At 40.6% G+C, this 21,228-nt stretch overlaps 3 protein-coding genes across 6 annotated transcripts in view; 2 read left to right on the plus strand and 1 right to left on the minus strand.

The window, feature by feature from the left end:
- The window catches only part of Grem2 (gremlin 2, DAN family BMP antagonist), a 93,797-nt gene that overhangs the window by 31,283 nt on the left and 41,286 nt on the right, over positions 1-21,228 (plus strand). The gene's annotated exons all lie outside the window — the stretch shown is intronic.
- On the minus strand, positions 6,696-7,963 carry LOC119827640 (cytochrome c, somatic-like). The gene is made up of 2 exons (XM_038349476.2): positions 7,934-7,963; positions 6,696-7,493 (listed from the first exon to the last, which is right to left on the minus strand). The coding sequence occupies exons 1-2, from the start codon at positions 7,961-7,963 to the stop codon at positions 7,245-7,247; spliced, it is 279 nt and encodes a 92-aa protein (XP_038205404.1). The 3' UTR covers positions 6,696-7,244.
- On the plus strand, positions 9,469-9,756 carry LOC119827990 (small ubiquitin-related modifier 2-like). 2 transcript variants are annotated; one of them, XM_038349988.1, is made up of 2 exons: positions 9,469-9,622; positions 9,680-9,756. In XM_038349988.1, exons 1-2 carry the CDS (start codon positions 9,469-9,471, stop codon positions 9,754-9,756), a joined length of 231 nt encoding a protein of 76 aa, XP_038205916.1. The 2 variants fall into 2 exon arrangements, with proteins under 2 accessions (XP_038205916.1, XP_038205914.1); XM_038349986.1 differs by having other exon boundaries at positions 9,469-9,756.

Raw genomic sequence — 21,228 nt, forward strand, 5'->3', positions numbered from 1 at the left:
TTTAGAAACAGAAAGAATGAGATATTTTGGAGTTTAAAAATTATATATATATGTATGTATGTATATATATATATATATATATATATATATATATATATAGATCAGACTTTCTTCAACAGTTTGATATCTTTTAATAAAGATGGGGTAGAATCAACATTGCCCATGAAGCTCCTAAGACAGAAGGATGAATACTGTTAGAGTTCAGTAAAGAAGAAGAAAGCCAGGCAGCAGGTGTTATAGATGATGATAAACCTTCTCAGAGCTTTCCCTTGCATATACCTAACCCAAAGGAAGAATTAAAGACTGATTGCCTGAAGGCTATGCCATAAAAACATCTAAATGCGGATGTTTCTCATTAAAGCAGTTCACCAAGGAAAGGGCCAGCATCTTCAAGGAATAAGAATTATGGGACATGTGTGCCTCACATCTGAAAATCTGGCTTCAGTTCCCCATGGTCACTGGCTTGACGCTAGCAGACAAAATGGACATTGGTCACACTTCCACTGCTGCAGTAGAAAGCCGACAGACAGGTGTTGTTGAGCTAGCAAAGGCTTGTTTAATTTCATAGCGTACAGAAAGTCTATCCTGTCCCGCCCAGCACTATGAGCTCCTTTCCCGTTGTCTTTGGGATTTAGACTCAAAGAGTGGGTTATAGATGTACAATGAGAGGAACACACTAATAGAAAACGCTCAATTCTCTGGTGAGCTACTGTTCCACGTTCTTCTACCAGCTATGTGCAACATGATTTGCACAGGCCTCTGCCAATCACGGGTTTACCCCAATAACCAGCCAATACCTTTGTTAAGTTTATTTTTTTTCCCCAGGATTCCTTTGCTTTTTGTAAATCTATTGCTGTATTCCAGCTACAATGAAAACTAACAAGGACAAGAGAAAAGAAAGAAGATGCTGATCTGCCACTAGTCCAGTGTCAGGTTCATCTTGGCTCAAAAGGTGCCAAAATCCTCATGGGGCCCTGTGGGTGTAATCAGACTCCCCTCTGGATCCAGCCAGTTCCAAGTGGCCATGCTGACGTAGGTAGCTGGTCTTGGCAGTCAGCATGTCTCCACAATGAGAGGATTGATGGGAGCGGGCAGTACTGCCATTTGGCTCCCCTAGTCCTTTGGGGCTCAAATAAAATCTGTAATTTCAAATTCTCCAGTTTGAAAACCATGTGAGATCCCAGTTAGCACCTCTGGAAAAGTTTGCCTAAGGGCAAGAAATATCATATGTGCCAAACCAGAAATTCACATGAATCCTTCTCTATAGGCTAACTCAAATCAGAGAGTTTCACTCGAGCAGAATCTGGCCCATATGAAGGAAGCCCATTTGACAAAGAATAGATTTGCACAGGTCTCTAAGACTCTAGGACATACTGAAGCTTATGGACTTCCTATTCCAGAGTTCTTTCTTCTGCCAATTCTACCTGCATAAGCTTAAGTTGAGTGTAACTAGAATATCACAGAAGAGTATTTAAATATTTTCACTCAAAATACAGAACAATTTACTCATACATTTTAGAGAAAAAATAGTCTAGCTATTTCTCTTAAAGATACACTAGTTCTATGTCAAATTCATCCTTACCAAAGATATTAACTTAAATATTCTAAATGTTTATTAATTAAATAATTTAGTGCGTGTGTGTATGTGTGTTTATGTGTATGTGTGTGTGTGTGTGTGTGTGTGTGTGTGTGTACATTACAACTTGAATGCAGATGTCAGAGGATAACTTGCAGAAGTTAGTTTTCTCTATTCACCATGGGGGTCCTGGGGATTGAACGCATGTTATCAGTCTTGGCAGCAAGCACCTTTACCCCCTGAGCAATCTCACTACCTCAGCCATGAAATATTATACAACTGAAATCGGTAACAGGTAGATACTCAGCTTAGCTATGGGAGTTAACATATGAACCATTTCCTGTGCACACCCCAGCCCCATCAGTTTGTAATGATGCACTAAACCAGGTGCAGGGGTGATTCTGTGTTAAAGCACAGCAAGGAGATTAGTAGGCTCCGTCCAGGTGGCTATCGCCAGGTACTTTTGATCAAAGTAGCTAACATCCTCATTCAGAAAGGATTTGTGACATGATGTACAAATACCCGATTAAATCCTACTCCTCTGACATCGGCATTTCTTGGAGAAAGTGAACCTGTAAAGCACACTTGTCCGTCCATGGCAACCAAATTTCCTTTTGAGGAAGGTGCTGTGAAAAACCCTGCTAGATCAGCAGCAGGTCATTGTTTGGCTATGTATGCAAGCACAAATGAGCTGGGCCTCTTTTTAAACGGATACCAAAAGCATGTAAGAGATTATCAGTGACTCTATCAGGAGCCAATCAATAACCAACTGGGAATAGACATAATGTTCACATCACATTTGTAAAAACAACAACAACAAAGCTTACTTATGACTGTGTGGCATTTGAAAAAGTATGCATATTTAAAAGGTATAATTTTTACAAACTTTACTGCATTAGATATTGGGTGTTGTCATTTGTCCGGAAGGTTTTTTTTTTTTTTTTTTTTTTTTGCCACTTTGTGTCTTCCTGTCACAACTCAGTGCTTGAATTTTGAACAGAAGCACTCAACAGTCTAATGATTAAATATCTCTCCAGGCCATCTCAGTTTTGCCTTGCACGGCTCTATCTCGTTTCTTTATCATTTTATCTTAACGCTGGATAGCGGGTTGCTGTACACAATTATATAGTCACTACCGACTGGTGAATAACTCAATTCCTCAAAGAAATAGCTTCCTCTCTCTTGATTAAGTGCCTAAATTATACAGTAGGTACAGGTTTAACCATTTTAGAAAGAGATTCGAGTACTTTCTAAAGTTCGGTGCCCTCAACATTTGTACAATGTTCATGAAAAAAATCTATAATAAGGAAATATATAGCTGAAGTTTGAAAATTAGGAGTGGCCTCAATCTGAAAATTTTGCTTTGCTAATTTGATGGTAGCAAAACTAAGTAAATGAATACATAGAACTATATAAGTAGAGTGCAAGGACAATGATATATATATATATATAGTATATTATATTATATATATTACAAACAGAGACAAGACAGACACACACACACATATATAATATGAAAGCTATGGAAATATATATATATACACACAACACACACACACACGGAGACTATGGAAACCTAAGTAGTTGCTTTGTCCTGTGCCTTTAAAAACATAAAATAAATGACAGAAAGGTCCCCAAAGCCATCTTCAAATTTCACATTCATACATCTAACCATAGGGAACCTATTTCCTTATCCATGTAGAACAAAATATTAACATAAGAGTAAATATAAAAAAACAAATCAAAGGAAGTCGGGGCCAAGAGGTTCCACAGAATCTGAAGGTAACTTGTAATTCAGGAGATCTTATAGTAAAAAAAAACAAAATCTAAAGTTATAAAATATACAAGTAGTAAAAAAGGGAAGTCATTTTTCTTGAAAGACAATCTTGTCATGGACAGGCAGTCCTTATCCAGGGACAGGACTTCTAGTTGAGCCACATAAATGTCACCTCCCAATACCTATGAAATCATCTCCACGTCCATGTCCCTAAAGAAGAAAAGTGTGAAATACACCCGAGCTTACACTGGACCGTCGGATACATGGCAAAGAGCGTAGTGGAATGCCATTCAGTGTGACAGAATCACACCCAACAGTGCTTAGTTCTGCAGATGTCACAGAAAAAACATGGCTGTGGGCTGTGGCCCTTGTCTCCTGTGTGTCTCTGAGGAATCTGAGCTTTTAGAACAGGGATCCAAGGGTCATGGTAGAACTAGGAGATGTCACTCAAGGGCATCACATTTTTCTCCTCTCTTCTAGCAAATCACATGCAAATTTCAATATTAGGTGCTCATGGGATCATGCCTGTACTATCACCCTACACACAAAACATCCCCAAACTACTCAGTACATGTCCACCTCAGTGTTTTTATTTAACCAGGAACATTAATAGTGAGAACTGGTAAGGAAAGGCATTGAAGGGAAATGGAGATGGGGGGTTAAAAATCTTTGTTGCACAGGTGATCCTGCTAACATGGGGACGTTCAAGATTACCTGAGGTTCCCAGGTCCACTTGGCTATGCTAGTCCCATCCACTGTCAGTCAGCAAGTGCCTAAGTTGTTGCCTAAGGTTCACAAGACTCCTTGACTAACGTCCTGTGAAACTCAGACAAAAGGTTAATAACTGGCCACAGAGCAGCTATTTCATCCTCAGCTATTCTGCCCTGGCCTAAATCCATTTGTTATGCTGTTATGTTACAGAATGTGTTCATACAGTAATTTCTGCTCAGTTCCTAGCCTTTAATATGCAATGGCCAACTGACAAATGTCTGCACCATGAACTTAGCCTGGGGAGCACTAGTCAGACCTCGAAGGCACACTGCTGTTGATGTGTAGAGACATCAGATTGCAGACATTATGTTTTGGGGCATGCACACACATAGACACCCTACAACAGAACAGTCTCCTCATCTCTGTATGGGAAGCTCTCAAAGGAGAGCCCTGTCAGATACAAGTAGTTTCCTCTAGAGACAAAGATCGGAAATCCTGGACATTGTCCAGGACCTTCTCCTTTGGTGCCTTTCCCACAGAGAAATAGTAAACTCATGGCGGTAGATTACACCTACAGTGGAAAGGGAAACCGAACACCAGGCAGATCCTAAAGGATCAGGTTTAGAGTCCTGACACCCCCTGTTACTACGGGAGCCATAATCCCCAGAAGCCCCAAATGACTGTGTCTCAGAGGAAGGACCGCTTATGAGTTTTCAAGTGGCCTGTCATTTTTTATTTCAGTCACTTCGTTAGGGTGGGCAGGTAGACAAGCTTCCAGCGCTCTACTCAGAGATTGGTAGAGTTCACCCAGGAATAAAGCACTGGGCCATGTGTTTATCGTTACCATTCGCGACTTTTCTGAGTCAGCAACAAAGCAGCGATTGCATCATCCGTCCTCCCTAGATGGACTTGGCCAAATGTGCTTTCTCCAAAGAACACGAGTGCCCTTGCCTTGGGTAAAGAAGCTTTGACTTAGCCAGAAGACACAGACTATCAGACTGACTGTTCACACAGAAGTTCACTACCCGTGTAATTAGTCAATTTTCCATTAGGTAACTTATGTTTTAGTCAGTCAGTAAGTGGCCTTACCGGGTGCATGAGATCAAGGATGTACCTAAGATTCAGACCTCAGTAGAGGTCAATCCAGAAAGTACAGCTCACAGGCTCTGGTTGGAGACCGGCTGCTTTTTCTTTTAAAGTTTCTGTTCCGTTTCTATAAACAGAGATTCTAATACTTATGTCGAAGATTTGAAAGGTGTATTCACCATGCGATACAATCCATATCACAGTAATTACATTCGATTTGCAATTATGGTTTGGTTATTTATTTAATTATTTATTTTGTGCAAGATTATTATATGTGTGATGACAAAAATTTTCTAAATATTCCTTTAAAGCATCTCAAGGATTCTTTTCATGCAATCCTCTTATGGGAACATGGAAATGGCTATTTCTAGGAATATTTGATGTCATTGGCTGATGCATACGCTGACTATGGTATTTTGAAATACCATAGCTTCTCCATGCTTATTTTTGCCTGGGCATATTAGGATGAGCAAATAAATGTTATGTTGACTTACTTGGAATGGTGAACTCCTGAGCCCAATTGGCTTTCCTGTGTTCAGAAGACTTCCATGTACAGTCCTTCTGTTTTACTACCTACTCCCTTGGTAGCTAGTCGTCCTCATCAAGATATCACCACTGCTTTCTGTATCCTGAACCCACCTGCGTGGACCCTGTGCCACGTTCAACATCTATACGGTCTGTAGGGACAGCAAATGAAGGCAGAGTTGATAGGGATTGTTTCTTGACAACCTCACAAAAAAAAAACCTGTCTCCTTCTCTTCTGCCTACTCTTTCTTTTTCTTTGTTGTACTAGGATTAAGCTGCAGAAACTTGCATGCTAGGTGAGAACTCCACAATGGAGCTCTTATCCCAACCCCCTTCTGTTCTTTTATCATTCATTAATTTTACTTACGGACGAATTATTCATATTGGCGATTTCGTACAGGCAGACTGGTTTCTAGTCACTCTACTCTCCCTCACCAACCTCTCACTTCCCCTCCTATCCTTCTCAGCCTTACCCACTTCTCATTCCAACCAGTCCCTTTTCAGACTCATTTGTAACTCATTTAGTTTAGAGCCAGGCCACCTGTGTTACCACTGGATCAGGACTGGCTATTGTAGTGTGTTAGAGTCTCAGTAGGGTATATAACTGAAGACAATGATTCCCCTTTCCCTGCATCTATCAGTAGCAAATAATTCAGCAGTTAATGATAGGGTTCCTTGCACCCCTCCTCCATCTGCATCTGTCAGCTGATAGGCCCATTTTGGGCAGCTATCTTTTCTTTTTTTTTTCTTTTATTTTTTTTTCATCGTATGATTACCTAGTGGCTCCCTCTGCCCTCTGATCTCCAGGCAAACTTTATTTGTCAGAACACAAAATATCTCAACACAGTCTGTTCTCCTTATGTGATTTAAATGTCATATATAATTTGTTTATTTTTTGGTTTGTTTGTATAGTTTTCAAGACTTTATTCTTACTTCATCAAAGTTTGTTTTGCAGAGTTTACAGAATTTTTTTCTTCTTTTTTTTTTTTTTTTTTTTTTTTTTTTTTTTTTTTTTTAACATTGCTAAATACTCTTTATTTGAAATATTTTTTACATAGACCACAGTAAGTGCCTTTCAATGGTAAAAGGCAGCATCCTTTGACTTAGGGAAGTCTAATAAAATAACACGACAGTTTCCTCCTGACCTTTAGCCATTGCCTGTTACAGCAGGGAGTACAAACTTTACCACAGGCGAGTCTTCTCGGTTCTGAGATGGTGACAGAATTCCCCCAGTGTTTAAACATATTCATATGTCCAATTATATAAATTTAATTATAAGACCATTTAGTAGGTCTGAGGTGACACCCCCATCTTTTTGGAAAGTAGAACTTTAATAATTAAGTCCAATCTTATCTTGAGAAAGGGTGCAGTGACAGTGTTTATGCAACGGAAATCGTTACTTTTAAAAAAGATCATATCCACTTTTCTACAAGTCGGTTTTACTTAAATCAGGACTGTCCAACAAAACATTGTTAGCCATTCATGATCTGAATTTTGGGGTATGAATTAAATTATGGTACACATTAAAAGTCATGAGACATTTGTTTTGTAATAAATAAGGCAGTGGAATTACTCCTTAGTAGCCTTTTTAAGATAAGCTATTAGGTCTGCCCTCTCTCCCTTCTTCTTAATTCCAGCGAAGATCATTTTTGTTCCAGGGATGTACTTTTTGGGATTCTCCAAATACTCCATCAGGGTATCCTCTCCCCAGGTGATGCCTTTGTTCTTGTTGGCATCTGTGTACGAGAATCCAGCCGCCTGACCTGTCTTCCTCCCAAACAGACCGTGGAGGTTTGGTCCAGTCTTATGCTTGCCTCCCTTTCCAGATCTCCTTTAGCTGCTACGCTCTTCCTACGTCCATTTCTAAAAGATAGTTATTCTCCACATCCCCAGCTGATGGCCTGGAGCATCCCTGGATCTCACTGCATAGACTTTTGCATTAGAGCATCTTCGTTCTTTAGTTGTTCCTATATTTGTTTATGTCCCACCAACAAAGTCAGGATTCAGACTTTTGGTTTCAAACTGCCTTATCAATGCCACTGACCAAACACATGCACGTTCCTCATGCCTCCTTACACCAAAATGTTCACATGGATGCATGTGGGGGCCAGAGGTTCATACCTGATGTTTTTCCTTGATTTCTTTCCACTTTTATTTTTTAAAACAGGGTCTCTCAGAGCATGTGAAGCTCATCAATTCAGCTAACTAGCTTAGCCAGTGAGATGCGGGCACCCTCTTTCCCTGTACCCACCACCCACAATGCTGTAGTAATAGGCATGAACCACCATGTTGGACATTTCACATGGGTTTTAATGCTTGGTTAACAAACACTTTACTAAATGAGCTGCCTTCCATGTTCTTTTGTCTCTCACAAAAAAGAAGAACAAACAAACAAACAAAACAACAACACAAACACGTTTTGGGAGGGCGTTGGTCCTGCCTCAAAGTGATGTGCCAGACTTTGTTGACTCCCCACGGGAAACCTTATCCTCTCTGAGGAGTGGATGAGGGGCAGGTAGGATGGGTGGAAGGAGGAGAGGGAGAGGAAACTGGGACCCGTGTATAAAATGAGAAAAGACTGTTTTAAAAAATAAAAATTCTACAGAAACATTTCTTAAATGATATATTGTCATTTAAGTGTCTTTTGGAATTGCAGTGATGCTTTTATATATATTTTTATTCATTGTACTTTGAGTTTTTACACAGTGCATGTGTGAATGTATGTGTGTCTGTTTATCTGTGTCTGTGTGTGTGTGTCTGTCTATGTGTGTGTGTGTGTGTGTACATGCTATGCCATAAATTTGAAAATCAGAAGTTAGCTTCTCTCCTTCAACATGTGGGACCTAGGGATCAAATTCAGATCATCAAGTTTGGTGGCAAGCACCTTTTCTGGTGAGTTTCCTCACTGGCCCTATTTGCATGTTTTTTAAAGACTCACTTTATTACTTTTTTTTTCAGCAAAACTTCCAGAAATTGTCAGGAATCTCATTGTCTAGAATTTTTAAGGAATAGGAGCATTTTAAAGAATTTTGTTACAATTTGATCATATTTATAACTGGCTGTAATTTTATTTAGTTTTCAAAATGAAACAACTTAAATTAATGTATTACATAGAGCCACTCCCTCGGGGGTATTAGGATCTTAGGAGAGAAAAACAAATGGCAGGTTTTATAATAATTATTGGTTATTATTCATCTCTTATCTTTAAGATATCCTCCACTAGAATCTCATAGCTTGTAAAGTGTTGTAATGCTAATTTTTGTTATAACTTTGAAAAATTAATTCAACACAGAAAAGTAAGAACTATATGCATTAAGAGACCATGGATGCCAGCCCAGATTACCATACCCAGCAAAACTTTCAATCACCATAGACGGACAAAACAAGACATGCCATGACAGAACCAGATTTAACCTATACCTAGCCACAAACCCAGTCCTACACAAAGTACTAAAAGGAAAACTTCAACCCAAAGAAGTTGGCTATATCCACAAAAACACAGACAATAGTTGATCTCACAACAGCAAATCCAAAAAATGGGAAACACACACACAATAACATCAATGAGAACTAAGGTAACAGGTGCTAGCAATCACTGGTCATTAATATCCCTTAATATAAATGGACTCAACTCACCTATAAAAACACACAGGCTAACATATTGTATACAAAAACAGAATCCATCCTTCTGCTGCATACAAGAAACACACCTCGGTGCTGCCTGTGTGCTCCTTCAGTGCGGACCTGGTGCCTCTTTTGTGAAGCGGCAGCTGAGGAAACTCGGGCGTTCACCATGGCCGACGAGAAACCCAATGAAGGAGTCAAGACTGAAAACAACGACCATATTAATTTGAAGGTGGCGGGGCAGGATGGCTCTGTGGTGCAGTTTAAAATTAAGAGGCATACACCACTTAGTAAACTAATGAAAGCCTATTGTGAACGACAGGGTTTGTCAATGAGGCAGATCAGAGTCCGGTTTGATGGGCAGCCAATCAATGAAACAGACACACCTGCACAGCTGGAAATGGAGGATGAAGATACAATTGATGTGTTCCAGCAGCAGACAGGAGGTGTCTACTAAAAAGGGAACCTGCTACTTTACTCCAGAATTTTTGTTATAGACCAAGAATACATTCGCAATTAGAAAGCCGCAATTTGGTTCCACCACATCCTGACTACTACAGTATAGTTTTCTCTATTCTTTCATTTCCCTGTGCCCATTTCTTTATTGCACATAAAGTAACTGGTGTATGTGCACAAGCATATTGCGCTTTTTTCCCTTCTTTTTTGAACTAAATGGCGGATGTTCTGTTTTGATTGACAGCAGATGGAGGTGGCCGGTTCTGTGAAAATACCCCCTGCCCCATTAGAGGCATGCTCATTCAGCATACCCCCTACCCCATTAGAGGCATGCTCATTCAGCATACCCCCTGCTCCATTAGAGGCATGCTCATTCAGCTCTTATCTTTATATTCCAGTAAGTTATTTTGCTCTCAGTGTTTTAACAAAAGAACCCAACCACAAAATCCTTGCATACTTTGTTCAAATGGAGAATTTTAATGTTTTTCATTTATCATTGTAAAACCAAGGACAATTATATAACTTTTTTGTACGTAGCTGTTACATGTAGGGCAATCTGTCTTTAAGTAGTGATAAACTACTCTTGAACAAAATGATCCTAGATGGTTTTCCCTTCAAGCCAAGCATCTTGTTGTTTAAATAAACTTCTTGTTTAAAATGAAAAAAAAAAAGAAAAAGAAACACACCTCAACTTCAAAGACAGACATTGCCTCAGAGTAAAAAGTTGGGAAAATTTTTTCCTATTAAATGGACCTAAGAAACAAGCTATTAAATCAAAGGTGACTAAAATACCTTGGCAATTAAAATTACCTACTCTGTGGCAGTTTTGAATTGCCTGAAGTTCTAGCATCTGCTCTCAACCCTGCTCTTCTGCAGGGACAGCTGGGATGGGTGACTTATGCATCTCTTACTTTTAGTGTCTTTACTACTACAAACATTTTCAACTTCCAAGTCACCGAAGGCCCATTTTACACTTACCTTTCTTTTAAAAAATTTTAAATTATAATTTTATTTTATGTGTATGGGTTTCTGCTTGCACATCTTTGTACCATGTGTCTGCCCGACACCTGCGGAGGCCAGAGAGGGTGTTGGATCGTCTGTAACAGTGCTAAACTGTTCCTGCAACTGGTGTTGGGAGCCACCATGTGGTGCTGGGAATTGAACCTGGGTCCCCTATAAGAACAGTCAGCTCTCTTAACTGTAGAGCTATCTTTCCTACCCTATGTTCACCTCACAGTCAGATAAATGTATTCCTATTGCATCACACACATTCAAAATATGTGCTATGGCAACATTCCCTGACATGCTCACTCAATTCGAGTCAATGTCCAGCTCCTGTTCTGACCCCAGAGACAATATCAAGGGCACACTGCCCTCAGCTACACAGAGATCCCAATTTCTGTCTGAATCAGCTCAGAGTTGACTTGGTCCTAAAACTTTTTATGTCTCATAAATTGTTGGCTATTTACACCAATTTTAAACATCACACACAATCCTTTCCATTGCCGTGAACAAAACAAATGCTCCCCAGTCTCTCATCTGTGTCATGCTCTGTGTGTAGGGCTTCAGGTGTCTTGCACATTCCCAATGCTTACAAGAATCTAGTATCACAGATACGGAAGCCAAGGCATCAAGAGGAAACCAAGCAAAGACCAGCTCAAGGTCACAAGTGCGTGAGAAAACCAGGATTTGAACTGAGCTTTGTCTGCTCTCAAATTCTGCAGGTTTAAAGAGGAAAAAAACTCACAGTGCAAAATAAGGCATCCTAGGATATGGTTATGTATGTTAAGTGACAATTTGTTCTTTATTTTTTTAATTTTCCATTCAAAAAATTTACACTTCCTCCCCTCCTCCCATTCCCCTCCTGCTCCCCCACTCCCCCTCCTCCCTCCCCCTCCCTCTTTAAGAGAGGGCAGGGAACCCTGCCCTGTGGGAAGTCCAAGCCCCCCCCCCCACATCCAGTCTTAGGAAGCTTTGTATCCAAATAGACAAATAGACTAGGGTCCCCAAAAGCCAGTACATGCAGTAGAAACAAGTCCCAGTGCCTTTATCAATAGCTTCTCAGTCAGCCCCCCATTTTCAGCCACATTTAGAGAGTCCAGTTTGATTGCATGCTCATTCAGTCCAGGTCCAGCTGGATTTGGTGAGCTCCCATTAGTTCAGGCACACTGTCTCAGTTGGGTGGACCAACCCCTCGCAGTCCAGACTTCCTTGCTCATCTTCTCCCTCCTTCTGCTCTTCAACTGGACCTTGGGGGCTCAGTTCATTGCTCTGAGGAGGGACTTTGTTTCTATCTCCATCCATCGCTGGACGAAGACTCTATGGTGATATTGGAGATAATCATCATGTGATAGTGGGGCAAGGCCAGTCCAGGCACTCTCTACTCTGCTGCCCAAGGACCTAGCTGGGGACATCCCCGTGGACAACTGGGATCCCCTCTAGAGCCAAGTCTCTTGCCAACCCTAAAATGGCTCCCTTAATGTAGATACCTTCTTCCCTTCTCCTCTTAAATCAGCATAGCTAATGAAGAGAAGGAGAAGAGAGTGGATAGAATACGCCTACCCAAATTTCCAGAGAAGGACATTATAATCATTGGAACAAGATAAAAACTATTAAGAATACATGACAAACGTTGTACAAATTATGGGATTTAAAGTCCTGTTCTGTTTATTTTGTAACAATCTGAAGCATGCTCTTTTGTTCCTTGACAATTTAATAATTTCTGTACTCTTTCTGTGTAAGTGTGTTTGTCCATGTTGGCCTCTCCTCATCAAAATCACTGCATGTGTCTGTGTGGTGACTTTCACCTATAACCTCAGGACTTGAAAGACTGAGCCAGGAGGATTACCATGGATGCAAGGACAGCCTGGGCTACACAGTGAGATCTTGTTTCAAAGCTGAAAAAATAAACCATTGCTTACTTAGACAAATTCAACTTGGCTTAAGAGCCAACAGTACTTTAAACAAATCAAGTAGATGCGACCACACACACACACACACACACACGCACACGCACACGCACACACACACACACGCACACACACACGCACGCACGCGCGTGCACACACATTCTACCTCAGATACTACTATACCTATGTTCCTGAAGAAGCTGCTAGAGATTACATTTTAGGACACCACTAATCCAACATTCATTTCTCCTTTATCTCTTCAACTGCCCACTCTCTATGAGTCCTGGGTGGAAGTATGAATAAAGCTAAGGAATCTATCAACTTATTCCTAGTAATTGAATACATGGAAGCCATAACTCTGTAATCTGAATGTTAAAAGACCATTAAAACATCTTTTTGTGTTTATTTGGTATATTTGATAATCGCTTATCCTACTTTTAAACTAGGCAGTTTTTAAAATCTGAATTAGTCGTCTTCTCTCCTGCCCTACTTTCTCTTTCCCCTTTCCACCACTCCTCTTTCTTCTTTCCTCCCCTTTCCTCCCCTTTCTCTTCCCCATCCCTCTCTCAGTGCTGGAGATGAACTCACGGCCTTATGCACGTGAATCAAGTGCTCTACCATGGAGTTACATACTCAGTCCTTAAAATCTGAACTTTAATTTTAGTTTCCGAAAGCATTGAAAATACAATTCCTTTTCTACCTCAAGTCCATGAATCTAGCTTACTTAGTTTTGATCACTTTTTTTTTTAACTCAGTGAGGATCTAAATTCAGATTTTTACTCCATATATCTCATTTAGCTACCTGTGATGCCCTTTGGAGATGGTCATAAGAAACAGAGACCAACCAGTACTACTCACTGCTCTGAAATGAATGTAAATAAAATCTGAGAAAATCAGATGGAGATGGGCTGCTGTATGCTTATCAGCAGTTAAAATGAAAGACATCTGGTGTTGAAGTCCTAAGAGACTGTGATGCAGTTGCTTCCATGGCTGAGCTTGCCATTGCCTCTTGTTTCTCTGGGTTAGGCAGGGCATTGAAATCATTTGGCTGCCATTTCTTTCTTTCTTGTTTCTCTCTTCTCTCTTTCTTTCATGTTTTTGAAGCAGGGGGAATCTATGCATAGACTTTGTGCTCCATGAAACCATGAGCTGTACATGCATAAATGCTTTGGTTCTAGGATTGCCTCTATTTTCCATACAAAATAATACTGACATTGTATGTGGTATATAAACATTTATGTAGATGCAGTTGTCCCAGTGGGCACATTGGAGGCCAAAGGTCAATGTTAGGACATCCTCCTCTATTGTGCTCTACCTTGCTTTTTGGGACAGGGTCTCTCACAGAACCTATAGCAGTTTGGCTCAATTGGCTGTCCAGGAAGCTTTTGGAATCCTCCAGTCTCTTACTCGAAGAAGGCCCTAAGCAAAGGACCTGGAAAATGATAGGCTTTAGGTCTCATTATTCCCTTGCAGCATAAGAAAAATTGGGTGACTCAAGTCTTCAATGCATTAGCACCTAAGCCAAGAACTGGTGGGTCCTGTCAGCTGCAGGCAGAGGCTATGGACTGTGCTGGGAAGATGGCACACGGGTGAGTCCTTTAGGCAGTCAGGGACGGCAGCTCAGCTTATCTATTCATAACTGACATTTGCCTTTCAGTTTTGCTTGTTTCTTCTTAGTTGGTGTATGTTAAGTCAGATTGCCTCCTCTGGAAACCGTGCACTATTATTTTCCATGGTTGTTTTAGACGAGGATTAAGAAAACCAAACTCCATAAAGATGAGCTGCCGAACTGTTATTCACTAAGGAATGTGCTATTTTGGGGAGGCATGGTCTCTCAGAGTGTGTGTGTGTGTGTGTGTGTGTGTGTGTGTGTGTGTGTGTGTGTGTGTGTGTGTGTGATGTGTATGTGTGCATGTGTCTGCCTGTGTGTGTGTGTGGATGTGACAAAGTGCATTTGTGTGTGTCTGTGTGTCTGTGTGTCTATGCATGTGTGTGTGTGTGTGTGTGTTTGTGTTCCCCTTTTAAATTTTTTTTATTTTCCTGTATACAATAAAGGGCAATTGGTCTTAAAAGTTTTTCTTCTGCCAATAAATGGTGACAACCTGAGATCTCATACTGCCTTAAGCATGAAGTGTTAACAGTTTAAACTGTGTGAACATGTTCATCACTGCTACTTGGGAAGTCGTCTAATGGAGTGTGGAGCTTTGTCACCTTGCTTCAACATCCGTGCTGCATGTTGAGTTGAGAAGGCTTTTATGTGTTTGACAAGTTGGTGGCCTGGGGCAGGGGACAGGCACTAATAAGGCTACAAAAACAAATGTATACAATTTGATTCCCAGAGAGTCAGTTGAATGTATCATTTGTTCCTTACCCTTGAAAGCTGAACACATCCCACATGCAAGTGGCTGGCTTCCTGGGCAACAGAAGACCAGAACCTACCTTGGCTTTTGCTTCTGCTAGGCTTAGGCCCAACCCACTGGGTCTGTGTAGCTTTAACAGATGCCTGAAAAGACCAGTTGTTTCCTTTTGATTCAAGGGTCACATTGGCTCAGGGCCAAGAAATCTGACACTTCAAAGCCTTTGTGATTTCAGATGGACTTCTCATGGCCCTTGGCATCAAAGCATTCTGAGGTCAGGTTGCAATATATGATTTCCTATATATGGTCTTCCAGAAATACCATGGCATTTCTTCCTGAAAGATACTGGTACTTAGGGCAGGAAATGCAAAAGACAGGGAAGGAATGATTAAATAAGCTTAAGAATACTTACATAGATAGAGTGTGGTCGCCATCTACTATTAATAACCATGGCAAGCCACAGAGGAGAAGAGATGAGCAACTGAAAAGGGATTTTTTTCATGTCCTGCCACCTTACCCATGTACTTTTACAAGATCATCAAGAGGTGTCCTCCCCACATCAAATAGGCTGGGGGGCTGTATTCATAAGCTGAATCTGAGATCAGAATCGGGGGGGGGGGCATCTTGCATCATATTGCCTCTTGGCATCAGAGCTTTCTGATAAGACCCACTACCCCGACACTGTGCACCCCACCCAGTCTTTATAATAAAGAAAACATGTATGTGTTCTTAAGGGAAAGCTCTTAAAAGCTGGAAAAGTACAGGAAGAAGCCCTTAGAAGCTTGCTGCTTACAGGAAACAGAAGATTAAATTCTATATGATTTCACAGTTGTTTCTGTCTTAAGATCCTAATGTTAGGCCTATAAGCAAAAGCCTATAGTCGCTACTGAACTTTATCTGGTTAAAATGTGAAGATAAAGAAGTGGGTATGAGAGATGCCGCAGTAGAGTCTACCAGCTTCCATTATTCACTTACTTATTTACATTGCCTAATCCCTTCACTTGGGTGCAGTCTCTGATGCATAAGATCTGGAAAGATCGTAACATAACCTACAACCCTTGCTGCAGGAGACTGCTTTCTGAAGTGCTTCCTCTTCCGCCACTGTTTCAGTGGGGTACTTGCTTTCAATGGCTTCACCTAATTTTAGACTCATCCTTAAGTGGGGGATAAGAAACAGCTGTTTGAAACCCTGCGGATTTTTTTACTTTCATTTATGCTTATATTTTAAGTATTCATTTAAAAGCAATATTCAACATAATTTTTTTTCCAGTAAAGGTGATGTTCAGCAAGCATCAGGTCCTTCCATCTCATGGCAGGAAGTTAATTCCTACCATCGTTTCATCTCTCAGGATCCAGCGTTTCATCTTACTTTGAACCCTCATGGAAAGCATCCAAATGAAAAGTTTCTTCCAAAACTGAAGAAGACTCTGTGCTTGGAATAGCTCCACAGAAAGCACACAGAAGACAAGACACTAGCCCGATTTCAGCAGGCAACAGAATAAATCAAATTAAAGAGGATCCAGAAATGCTCAGCCCATCACAAAACACTTTTAGTGGGTTTCTTTGTCCTCAGAATTTTTTTTCTCCAAAATTATTGTTGCTTTTAAATTCTGTTTCCATTCTAGTTGCTCATCATGGCCCTGCTGTAGCAATCACAATGTGTTCAAATATATTAAGATTATAATTTAAACAATATAGGCTGTAACTGTTTGAAATTGTCCACTTACTGCCTGTGGGAGCATAGCATCTGCCTTGAACTCATCTCCCTGCCAGTGTGTGATGAAAACCACTGTAAATTTGTCAGCTTGTAACAAAAGTATCATTAAGATCTTTTATATTGATCCAAAAGATCACTCTTTGGTGGGAATGTGGACAAGGCGATGCTGATGTGGGGCAGAAGTGTCAGGAGCCAACTTCTGAAGATGCCTCCGAATGTCTGCTTCCAGCTCTTCGTTTAGGGCCAGAACAATCATTATGCACTTTTTAGTAGATGGTACATTGTGTTCTCTCCCCTTTCCCAGTGATCTCTAAGACCACCCTCGAGGACTCTTGTCATCAGGTGCATTCTCAGTCACCCAGTCTTGAGTGGGACTGCAGAAGTGTAGGAAATTGTGCTATGGATTTCTGTGCAGATTATTAATTTGTGAGTTAACCTGAGTTCATCATGCTTCTATTTGTCCCCGAATCACCATCTGTCTCGTTCCCAGTGTCAGTTCTGTGTGGTTGTACCCATCAGATGGCCACACTCTTTTCAGCAAATGGAAATTTGGACCTTCCTTTCTCTTGTTGTCTCCACATCTCTTCATCTTAGGCCTGCCTTGGCAGCTTGATGCATCTCTTCTCCACTGCATGAGGAACCTATACCTCCTTCCATCCTAAGACAAGCCTTTCTATCTTATGAGTCTCCTTCTTCTTGTGAATTATACTTTTCTGATGTGTGTGTGTGTGTGCAAAACCTGCCCCAGCCCTTTATAAATATAATAAAAATATCAAATAAACAATATAAAAATAAATATTTTAAGGCTTTAAGTTCCTTATTTTCTATTATATCTATTGCCTTCTATTGGTAATTCTTGTTAATTGGCAATTTTCACATGCTACCCTAGGTCACCATATTGTAAATGAACAGAGAGTATGTTACTTCTGTGTACAATACTTGAGATGCTGTGCTAAAGCAATAAGCAGACAGAAGTCTATTTATCTGTCAGTAATCCTTCCTTATAATAAAATGAATACTTTGCTGTCAAAAATACCAGGGATAGTGTCAACAATATATTGCAACACATTTATAAATCCACAAAAAGAATGTACGCTTGGCAATAGACAAAAGCAGTATGCATTGCGAGCTCCTCCATCGTTCATGTCTCTACTGAATTTAGGTAAATCTAACAATTACTCATTGGTAGCTGATTACGTACAAAACCCCAGGGTAGAGACTATGGGAGAGGCAACGATAAACATAAAAATGGAATCTGCTTAAGAAAGGATGGTGCTGGCATGCCGCTTATTTGCTGGCATCATGTACAGCAAGGCACAAGTGGAGTTAAGTGCGTAATATAAATGAATTGGCAGCAGATTCTATGTAGAGAAATTGGAGGCCTCCGAGAAAGAGCTGCAGAGACACTTAACATTGGTTAATGAACTGGTTCTGCGTTCTGTGGTCTTTATTGTGGTTTAAAGCAATAACTGGTTAATAAGCATTGCCTGGCTAATTAAACAACTACTTTTCGGTTGAGCTTTATGCAAAGTGGTTATGCTATAGTGGATGCATAATTTGTAATCAGATTTTCGTTTTATGAAATTAGTTGGTGTGGGTGACGTTGGTTTTGAATTTTAAGTCTTGCCCAATTTCTCAGAGACTTGAGAGAAATAGGAGAGAACTCAGGGTTCTGACACTTTAGTTTGTGTGCATGTGTGCAGATCACAGGACACAGACTGTGTGTTAGGAAACAGGAATAGAGCTCTGAGATCACAAAGCCAATCAAGGGAAGGGGTATGGGTGGCCTTGGAAATGGTGAAAATACAGGATGCAATCATCCTCCTTCTAATAACAGAAACCACACTGCCTGACAACTCGGGAGTATTTCTGGTCACAGTCAGAACGTGTTGAATATCTGAATCACTCTAGTCTTGCTTCCTTTAAAGAGGCCAATAATATAGCTTTCAGAGTCTAGTGTTCTCACATTATGTAGAGTATTTTCCTTATTACTAATTTCAGAAATAATGTTAAGCCTCTCATGCAGTTTTGAAATGTGATTATACAGCAATGGCTTTGAAAGACCAGTGGCAAGCCAGGCTCATCATAGTAAGTTTCCCTTAATGACATAGTTGGTACTTAGATCATGCATGTTTTTCAAAGTGTATTTTGCTCTTAAAAATAACATGAATTTTCATTGATAACTGCTGGGCACATTAACTAACATACTTGATGACACATTAAACCTGCATGTTCTCCTAAGGCGTAGAATAATGGTAAAGTGAGGTGGTTGGGTTCATCTTGAAGTAATTCAATATGGCTCAAGTGCAAAAGCTTCTGTAACGGAGTGGGATGATCTGAGTTCCATACCTGGAACCTATATGATAGAAAGAAAGATCCAGCTTCTCCAAATTGTCCTCTGACCTCTACAAATGAGCTCTGGTTCCTGTATATCCCCCTCCCCCACACAATCATATATACAGAATAATTAATAATTATTTTAAAAATAAAATGCTTCGGCAAATGAAAAAGAAGTCAGGCTAACACTTTAGGAGTCTTCACAAAAAGGCTTGCTTCTTCCTCGGCCCCTAGGAACTGTATAGTAAGGCAGTAGGAGGCTACATTAAGAAGGCAATAGTTTTGGTGGGATCTCACAGAATTTGTAAAAGTAAAAATCATTTTCTTTCCCAGAAAAGATAAATAATTTTGTAGCAAACGTCAATTGGATCGTTTACTTTAATTGATATCAAAAGATTTAAAAGAAAAGTTATTAAGATTCCCCCAAAATATTTTTGTTCTAAGTAAGAAGCATAAACGAAGTTTTACTGGAGATTAGGCTGGTTTGCAATCTTATGGCAACAATCAGAGGATTCAAATTCTTTCAAATCTGAGTGGGGAAAAAAATCCAAAGAATTATCTGATATCATAAAGGAAAAGAACGCGTCCATTTTTAAAAGTTGCTATGGAGTGTCTAGCAGTACCTCTGGCTTCCACATGTTCTCAGGGATGTGACTGTGTGGTGAACATGTCTAGTTCATAGTTCCTCAGCCTGGGTACTGTTGGTCAAGGATAGGACACTTGCATAAATGATTATGAAGGTGGAGACAGGTGCATTGTGGCTCATTTCCCCCCATCCCTATCTTCTATCTTAGACAAAAGTAGGAGCCCTCCCACACTGACAACTGAAAATGCCTCCAAATTGAGGGCACAGTGCCACTCAGAAGAAAACCACAGGGGCTTCAGTACAAAACAGTACAAAATTGTCTTTCCCAGAGAAAATAGAATTGTGGGTAACAGGGAAAGAGCAAAGGCAGTCAAAGGTTATTGCCAACTGTGTGACTGCCCAACCTAGGACTGAGGACACAGAGCAGATCCTGGGCCCACTATGATCTTTACCTTAACAGTTCCCTCAAATTTAGGAAGATTTAGCAAGATTAAGTCATCTCCTTATCCTTCTTGAGAAAGTGCAGGGCATCAAAACCAGGAATAGTGGCATGAACCACTCAATTGGGCTGGAGCGAGAGGATTGTTTTAGCCTAGGGGTTTCCTGGGTAACAGTGAAAAATGGCCACAAAATAAAAACAAAATTAAAATGCGAATACACCCACACAAACCTACCACCACCACCTCCATCACTATCTCCACCGTCCGTCAATACTACCACTTCCACCACCTCCATCACCACCACCATCTCTACCACCAGAAAAGAGCCTATAAGATAGCTCAGATGGTGGGGGTGCCTGCTACCCAAACTTTACAACATGAGTTTGGTCCCTGGAACCCATATGATGGAAGGAGAGAACCAACTCCTCTAAGTTGTTCTCCTACCTCCACATGCAGGTGCCCCATCAAAACAAACAAACAAATGAAATGTGTAGGTCACTGAAACAAACAGAAATATACTGTATCAGTTCTTCATCTCAGACCCAGCTTGAGGACTACTTCTAAAAGAATAATCTTCACTATGCGCAATTTGTAAAGAATAAATTATAAATAAATCCATACCACCAGTAAAAAGCCCGAGGAATTTTGGCTCACCAAAAGTTCAACCAAACTGCAAAGCAGATCTTTCAAGAGAAGCTTAACTGAAGCAGACAGGAGTAAGATGAACGGAGCCAGCACTGCCTAGGAAAACAACCAATTTTGAGTGTGCTAAAGTGGCGGAGAGGACAGGAGCAGAGGAGGAGTAAGAAGTGAGCAGGCAGACACTAGAGGACTTGGCAAAAGGGAACAGCCCCAGGACAAGGCCTTTCAGGCCTCAGACACTCCCAATGTTCCCAAGGCTTTGGCGTGGGGAACTGAAGAGAATGTACCAACTGAGGACTGTCATTGCCCTGAGGCCTTTCGGTGTTCTGTGTCCATCTGGGGGCCCCTCGAGTTCATCTTCCCAGTCTGAAATCCTGGCCATTATAAACCACTTCTGTTCCATTCCCAATCAGGCTTTTAGAAAGTGTGAATGACCTCCCTGCTCTTGCTCAGGGTCCTTTCGTCCAAGGAACGTTTCAAAAGGG

This window comes from Arvicola amphibius, chromosome 12, assembly GCF_903992535.2.
Source record: "Arvicola amphibius chromosome 12, mArvAmp1.2, whole genome shotgun sequence".
NCBI lineage: Eukaryota > Metazoa > Chordata > Mammalia > Rodentia > Cricetidae > Arvicola > Arvicola amphibius.

Bases quoted from the DNA above. Each gene is read 5' to 3' on its own strand.
- LOC119827640 (XM_038349476.2), bottom strand. From the start codon at position 7,963: ATGGTGGTTCATGCCTATTACTACAGCATT. The intron at 7,494-7,933 runs GTGGGTGGTGGG...AGATCTGGAAAG, and splicing joins ATGCCTATTACTACAGCATT to GGAGGCAAGCATAAGACTGG.
- LOC119827990 (XM_038349986.1), top strand. From the start codon at position 9,469: ATGGCCGACGAGAAACCCAATGAAGGAGTCAAGACTGAAAACAACGAC.